Source organism: Lipotes vexillifer, unplaced genomic scaffold (genome assembly GCF_000442215.2).
Source record: "Lipotes vexillifer unplaced genomic scaffold, Lipotes_vexillifer_v1.1 scaffold150, whole genome shotgun sequence".
Classification (NCBI taxonomy): Eukaryota; Metazoa; Chordata; class Mammalia; order Artiodactyla; family Lipotidae; genus Lipotes; species Lipotes vexillifer.
The window spans coordinates 4880031-4888613 of record NW_006792921.1 but is presented as its reverse complement, the minus strand read 5'-3'; the positions used below and the strand labels follow the sequence as shown (position 1 = coordinate 4888613).

The 8583-nt window shown below is 41.4% G+C and overlaps 1 protein-coding gene across 1 annotated transcript in view; it reads right to left on the bottom strand.

Annotated features, from left to right (window-relative positions):
* Window positions 1–8018, bottom strand: part of LOC103069777 (beta-chimaerin-like) — a 116629-nt gene extending 108611 nt beyond the window's left edge. Inside the window, exons 1-2 of the mRNA XM_007466124.1 lie at window positions 7791–8018; window positions 6561–6615 (exon numbers count right to left, since the gene is read on the bottom strand). Coding sequence (XP_007466186.1) covers window positions 6561–6615; window positions 7791–8018 — 283 coding nt within the window. The remainder of the gene's footprint in view (window positions 1–6560; window positions 6616–7790) is intronic.
* Window positions 8019–8583: the final 565 nt, after the last annotated feature.

The window sequence follows — 8583 nt, the reverse complement described above, 5'->3', positions numbered from 1 at the left end:
GAGAGTCCGCCTGCCGATGCAGGGGACACGGGTTCGTGCCCCGGTCCGGGAAGATCCCACATGCCGCGGAGCGGCTGGGCCCGTGAGCCATGGCCGCTGGGCCTGCGCGTCCGGAGCCTGTGCTCCGCAACGGGAGAGGCCACGACAGTGAGAGGCCCACATACCGCAAAAAAAAAAAAAACAACAACAAAGAAAGCTCCAAAAAATGCATTCGATAGTAATTGGTTTTCATATAGACAACTCTGGGGAACTGAAAGATCCTGAAGGGTCTTCTAAATCATTAAAGAAACATTAATACTTACAGAATTTTAGAGCTGAAAGAGATTTGGAGCTCATGCGTCCAAAATGCACATCTGACAGCTGTGTACTGAGTCCGAAGGAGTGAATAATTTGCTCATGAATGAAAGCAAGGCCTGGCACCCAGTTTCCTCATACCCCGACACATGGCCTTTGCACCACACTGATTAAATAGTGTTAAGTATCATAATCTTTCATGTGTTCAAATTTTTGGAAATTTCATGATTCATGTATGGTCCACCCTATCTAAAATTTCAACACCCACCACCATGTTTCAGAAATCCCTTCCTACTTTATCTCTTCTCTTTGGCATTCTCACAATTTAAAAAAAAAATCATCTGTCTCCCCCATTAGAAGGTAAGATTCCTAAAGACAAAGATTTTTATCTTTTATTCACAGCTAGAGTAGTGTCCAGCACAAAGTGAGAGGTAAATAAATTTGTTAAATTAAAAAATAAATGAATCATATATGATAACCCTCAAAAATATCACTGCATTATCAGAATATCCCCTTTTCATGTCATCTATTTGACATTTTTTCCAGAACCTCTGATGTGCCAGGCATTTTACAAGGCTGAGGTGAACCTCAGAGTAATAGCTTTATTTTATTCATTCAGGGAGCTTAATTTAAGGTGATCCTATTATTGTAACCTCCTAATGCAATGTCATTGCTTATCAGCTTAATTCTGCAGACTGGATCTAGACATTACTCCCTGGAAGAATTATTTTCACCTTTAGCCTGAAGTTAGGACTCTTAGGATTCAGCAATCAGCTTCCTAGGATTATACGGCAGGGAAATTGCCATCTCTGCTGGCCTGCCAATGCTAAGAAAGATAGATCAGATCAAAATAAGCACGCCTGGCCAGGCAATTTTGACATATTCTCTCTTTCAGATATTCCCATCACAAAGTAAAGTATTTCATAACTACGGGAAGATCCTTAAAATAGAAGCACACATGGTATCAGGTCTCTCATATACTACACTCGTTTTTGAGGTAGTCAAAAAAGTAGATATAAATATATGGCTTTGTTTTCTAAGAACAGGATAAAAATAATCATTTCATAAGAATTCAGGAAATTGTACAATATTTTCACAATTGAATGCTAAATTACAGTAAGGTTGGCGTTTTTATATAGAGAATGCTGGTGTTTAAAACCTCTGAGGGGTTTGGTACTTAGCACTGTCTTGTCCCTAAAACACACAATGTTGATTTAATCAAGTGATACTTTATGGAAGGGGTGCCTGGAATTATTCCATCTCAGAACAGTTTATAAGAACTCAGAAAAATAAAGGGCCATAAAGTCTTAATTATTCATTCTTTAATACAGGCACAGGTAATTAAAAGAAACTGTTTCTATCTGGCTTTAGATTCCTACCTGTCCTTCTCAGTTCACCTTAAGTGATCATCTCAAATGTTCTACCTTGTACCTAATGTGAACTTGCACTTCTTGGAATTTTCACTCAATTAATATTCTGTGCAAGTCTCATAACCTGGACCACACCAGCATCTCCCTGAGGACAAGAACCATGCTGTATTTATCTTAATAACCTTCTTGGCTCTCAGCTCAGGTATACTGTATATAGTAATTACTGAAAAGTATTAGCTTACAGTGAATTATCTGAACTTTTGTTGTTGGTGGTGTAACTTTCCAATTCCTCTTCCCAGGTTATTATTTTTTTAATTTTATTTTTAATTGTGTCAAAATACATACCATAAAATTTGCCATCTCAACCATTTTTAAGCATACAGTTCAGCAGTGTTAAGTACATTCACACTGTTGTGTAACCAATCTCCAGAATTCTTTTTATCTTGCACAACTAAAACTCTATACCCATTAAACGACAATCCCTCCTTTCCCTCTTTCCCCAGCCCCTAGCAATCTCCATTTTACGTTGCGTATCTGTGAATTAGACTATTTTAGGTATCTCACGTAAGTGGAATCATACAGTATTTGTGTTTTGGTGACTGGCTTATTTCACTTAGCATAATATCCTCAAGGTTCATCCATGTTGTAGCATGTGCCAGAATTTCATTCCTTTTTAGGGCTGAGTAATATTCCATTGTATGTATTTACCACATTTTGTTTATCCATTCATCCATTGATGGGCACTTGGGTGATCTCCTCTTTTTGGCTATTGTGAATAATGCTGCTATATCCATGGGTATACAGATAACTCTTTGAGACCCTCCTTTTAATTCTTTTGGATACATACCCAGAAGTGGTATTGTCCCAGGCTAATGTTCACATTAGTTTACATACTGGCAAAAGCACTATGGACAGCAGATGAAAAAGAAGGAATCCAAGAAGACGCTGGGCAGAATGACTCTATAATCAAATAGGGAATGGCACCCCCCAGACAGAATGTTGGGACTCTGTGACCTTGAGGAGCTCTTCATTGTGTACAATTTCTAAAAATAATAAACACCCACAGTGAGTTATGTCTCATAAACTACCTTAAGACCCCTGGTTCTGCCCTAGAGGAAATAAGGGTACGGACATGAAGAGCCAGAAGGGAGAGGAGGGGGAGATCAAGTATCAATGTATCAATAAGAGTTTCCGAGAGAAATCTTCCTAAGTAAAGCATCATGGGAGTGAACGATTTAATGTTTAGGAAGCTTAATCTTTGCTTCCTGGCTTGGCCAAGTACTATGCTCCTAAGGACAGCACTTCTCTAACTTTGCTGCTTTCCCAGAGTTCAGTGGTCACTTAAATAAAGTGCCTTCCCACCTTAGCAGTCAGTAGGGTGCTACAGGGAGCCTCAGGTGGGGAACAGGGGTACATCTGCATTTTTCCGAGACTGAGCTGACACCTCTGGGACCTCAGCCATTAAATCATTTGCCCCACCTGCTTAGTGAAGATTTTCTCACTAGTCCACAGCCCCTCTATTTCCTGGGAATCCTTCCAGCTTGGGTTCATATCAACTAAATTCAAGGCTAGGGGTTTGGGTATTTTTCCTCCAACCCTTCTTAAAATGTGACAATTCGTTCCTGGGGGAAAACCCTGAAGGTAAGCATTGACCCTGAAACTGCATATATCTCAGGAAGGCTGAAAAGCACTATGGCTGAGGGAAAGGCTTGACCTTGGCAGTGAGCAGGTCATTGGTGAACTGTGAGCTGATACAGTGAGGCTCAAGTTCAACTGCAAGTGTTTAAAGAACACAGGGGACTAACAGAGATACAGGAATACTGACTATATTTTTGGAACAGGGTTTGATAAAACATCTGCAAAAGATGATGTTCTGGAAATCTAGGCTGTGTGATTGCTCAAGATACAGGGAAACTATTGATAAATTCCGGGGCTTCCTATGGTCACGCTATGGCCGTTTGAAGTTAATGTAGAATCTAAGGAATGAGTAATTTCCATTCCTGGAGACTGGAGTGTAGGCAGGGGAAAATGAAGAAATAGCATATTCCGGTGATACATTTTTAAGCAAGTGCTTTGCAAGTATAATAGGTTATTGCTATTCCTGTAAGGCTCCATTTGTTTTAAAATAATGCCATCATTTGGGAATAGTCTGAGTTTCTTACCACCTCAATTTCATTTTAATACATGAGACCCCAGAAGAATGTATCCCCTAGGTAGGAAAAGCAAATTTTTCTCAGAGCTCGCCTCTGTATAAGGTGGTAAGCAACAGAGTGTAGAACATTTTCTTTTACAAGTTCTTTATTATTTAGGTGACTTTAGACAACTAATCCTTTTGAATCTCTGCTTTGTTATTAATAAAACAGAAATAAAGTCTACCTCATGAGATTATTCTGCCCTCTAGAGCTAGCCTTTCTTCTTTCTTCTGCACCCAAATGAAATCCATAGTTGCTGGTGACACCAATTTTGATCAGGTCAATGCCTTGCCATTTTTATCCTACAGGTTGAAAGAGAAAATCATATCGTCTTCCTGAGTTTTGATCAACTGTTAAAAACATACATTTGGGAAGGTAGAGGGAGAAGGAAAGAAGGGCAGAGGCAGCGGGCGCAGAAGGAAGCAGTGAGAGGCACTGAGATGGTTTCACGAGAGAAGAGGGGAGAAAAACAGAAAAAAGTAAAAAATATGAGCAAGAAAGAAGAACATAAAGAAACGAGAGAAAGGTGATATTTTCAGATATGCACTGAAGTTTAAAAAAATACATTTCAAAGCATCAAGATGCATCAGGCAGTCATGATGTGATCACTGACACATCGCTAACACTTGATCAATTACAGAGCTCTCATGTGACAAAGGAAGGATTTGTATTAATTTCCAGCACTGTCATTGCCTCAAATTATATTATATAATTATAATAATATAAATATATATTATATATAAATATAATTATAATAATTATATTATTATATTATACCCCAAATTTAAAACGAAATCTAGTGAAGCATGGATACAGACGAAGTAAAAATGTCATGTAAATAACACCTGAGTCATTTACCCAACTTGCCCTTGACATTTTCACTAGACTCTAAGTCACTGCTCTGCCCTCCCACTGAGGGCAGAAATCTTGATGTGTTTTGTTATCTACGTATTTCAAGTGCTTAAAACAATGCCCGGCATATGGTAAAGGCTCAATAAACTCTTGTTGAATAAACAGTCGATATTTATGATGAGATTGCTATATGCGAGCCCTGGGCTTGGCATCAAATAAAGAAAGATACATTTAAAACACGATCCCTCCTCTACAAATATGGTAAAGGAAGAGAGACATGTGAAAGGCCTCATAAATATGAGAAGCAGCAGCACCTAAATATGTAAAGTGTAGAGATTAGAGATGCTGGAGCTGTACTACCTGAGTATGACCCCATTCTTGTCAGTTTCTCCCTGTGATGCCTTGGACAAGTTACTTAACCTCTCTGTGCCTCCGTTTTCTCATCTGTAAAGTGGGGCTATAACCCTCATGGGGATGTGCAAGGATCACACAAATTACCATGGGGGAAGTGTAAACACGAAGTGCCAAGAAGGGCAATAGAAAATAACAATAATAATGGTAAAGTGACAAGAGGAAACTTTGGGAGGTGATGGATATGACTCTGGCCTTGGTGGTGATGGCTCTATACTTATGCCCAAACTCATTAAGCTGTATACATTCAACTTTTGCATGTCAATCACACCACAATAAAGTGGCTTTAAAAAAAGAAAGAGGGCTTCCCTGGTGGCGCAGTGGTTGAGAGTCCGCCTGCCGACGCAGGGGACACGGGTTCGTGCCCCGGTCCGGGAAGATCCCACATGCCGCGGAGCGGCTGGGCCCGTGACCCATGGCCGCCTGGCCTGCGCGTCCGGAGCCTGTGCTCGGCAACAGGAGAGGCCACAGCAGTGAGAGGCCCGCGTACCGCAAAAAATAAAAATAAAAAATAAAATAAAGAAATGCAGCAGAGATTTAAAGCTTCCATAAGAGAGTTCAGAACAAAGAGTGAGGCATAAAGAAGGGTCGATTCTGGGAACAGAAATGGAGACGGTCAGGAAAGACTCAGAGAACATGTGATCTTTGAGCTGAGTCTCCTGAGAAGGGTCCCCCTTTGCCAGGTGGGGGGTGTGGGGGGATGGGGGTATGGGAGGTGTCAAGTGTGAATCCAGGCCTGGAGGCAAGTCTCATCAGAAGATGACAGAGGGCTAAACTAAGGCAATGGCGGTAGGAATGCCACGGGAGGGCGTGGTGACCAGAGATGGCACCACTCCAGATACTGGGGAGGCCTCAGCACTTAGTACGGGTGGGTGGGAGGGAAAGTGAGAGACAGGGTCCAGGATGAGGTTGGGGAACAACAGATAAGCAAGTTATTGGGCTTTTTTTAATTGCACTTCAATGACTTGGTTTGTTCTTTTAAGTTCTGTCAACAGTCATTTTTCAGAAACAAGTGTTTATTTGGGAACCTAGCCATCTAATTTGTAAAGTAACAGTTTAGATTTTTATGTCCCTTTACAAAAGAAATGTGTGTTCGTTATAGAAAATTTTTAAAATACCATTGGGTACTAAGAATAAAAGAAAAATTTACCTATCATCATATATACAATAACCACCCCATTTTGATCTTTATTGTTTTCATTGTTTATATATTATACATTAAAAAATGTTTTAATTGGAAAAAATGGGATCACATGGTGTCCCCTATTTTATAGCCTGAATTTTAAAAATTAAATTACATGTCATTTAATACTCTCCTACACGATCAATGTTAATGACTTTCTAGTATTTCATTATATGGACGTACCATAATTTATTTTTATCTACTCCCTTATGTGAACATTTAAGTTGTTTTCCATTTTTTTCCTATTACTGAACATACCTGTTGCTACATCTTTGTACACATCCTTGATTTTAGTGTTCATCTTAACGTACATCTGCACAAAAACGCCAAAGCGAGGGAAAGAAAGCAAAGTAAGTACACACTGTATTCTTCACAGGAATTACCCCAACTACAAGTCCTCGGTCCTCTACCCGGGAAATGACATATGCCTGCCCCATGGGAGACAGAATGAGGTGATGGGAGAAACCCATCTGCGGTAGGGGGCATCCTGCCTAGCCAGCGATTCCAGGAATCTGCACTCTGGCCCCTCACCCTCCTACATTCCCCAAAGCCCAGCCAATCAGGAGCCATGCCAGAGACAGAGCCGCACAAATGAACTACGTAGGGTGGACCTTCGCTGTGTCCCCCTCCAGGAGACAGGCAACAGCCCAGCCTCCCCGGAAAAGTAGCTGAGCATGCCATAGCATCCCTCCTTAGAGCCCTACTCACACTGCAAGAGGGGAAGCCTTGGGTTGGGCATTCTGCCTCTTGGACTGCCATACACTCCTGGTGCACACTAAGCCAGAAAAGGACAATGGGAAGGGAAAAGAGAAGAAAGATAAAAAACTCAGTCGTCTGAAATGGTATGCTCCCATTCCCTGGGCCACTATGAGGATACTGATAGAGGAGGGAAGGGAAGGAGTAAGTCATCTGGCTTCTGTGAGCGGAGTCGGGGTGGAGATGAGGTGAATTAGGAGGGTGTCTGAAAGGTCTGCACCCCACTCAGAAATACAACAATAGAATTAATCAACCAGAATAAGAACACAGCACTGCTCCTTCCCCGTCTGCTCACCAGGAGAACTGAGCTTTGCGGAAAGAGCCATGCCACTCCAAACACTTTCTGAACCCTAGTACAAGGTCTGTTATTTTTAATTCAAAGATTTTTGTGGCTTCTTAAAATTAATTATTGTAAAAGACCATGAGCTATTGGCTCTGTCTTTGCTACAACAGTGGATACCTTCTAGATAAGGGCTCTGTTTTCTCTTTATTCATTTGTTGGGTCATCGGCTCATCCATTCATCACACATTGATTAACTATTATTAATTGGTAAACTACTCTACAGGACCCAGTTTCGCCAAGTATTGTGCACGTGGTCATGACAAAACAAATGATCTCTATCCTCACGCAGCTCTGGGCTTGTGGAGAGAACACAGTTAACAAAGAGGCAAATAATTGTTAAGGATAAAGTACTATGGAGAAAATAAATGAGGAATCATCATGAGACTCACAAGGCATGGGGAATGTGAGCCCAAGTGATGCTTCTCACTTCCAGGCCTGGCCTGAACAATCCTCCACAGGTTTTTTGATTTCTCACCGGGTGAAAGCAGGTGAACCTGCAGGGATTCCAAGAAGGCCAAGGGGTTGGTGGGGGTCACATGAGGGAAAGGCTCGGTGGCCATGTAGAACACAGGGGGGTGCCCATCCTTATCCCTGATTCCCACACGCATCAGACACATTGGGCTGTGACCTAAGAAGCAAATAAATGTCATTGTTTTAAGCCACTAAGGTTTGGAGTTGTACACGATACACTGCTCTGATAACAGAGGAGGAAAGGGTACGCTAAGGCCTGAAGGATGCGAAGAAAGCAGCTGTTGGGAGATCTGGAACAAGGGCATTCAAGGCAGAGAAAGCAGCATGAACAAAGCACCAGGGCAGGAAGTGTGAAGAACTGAGCAGAAAGCTGGAAGAGCTGGAGTCAGGACTGTGGAGAAGTAACATAAAGGAAGGCTGGAGTGCCAGGAAGGGGCAGATGATGCAGACACTGAGACAGTGGTAAGGAGTTTGGATTTATCCTACTTCCTCTATACTTTTACAACAACCCTCATACAGTTATTTGTATGTCATGGTACCCAGAAGATACTGTTAACTGATTTTGGTTAAATGACCAAAATCCAGAAACATACTACACTCGGTGCATTAGTTTCCTATTGCTGCTGTAAAAAATTACACAAACTTAATGGCTTAAAACAACACAAATTTATTACCTTCCAGGTCTGGAGGTTAGAAGTTCAAACTAGGTCT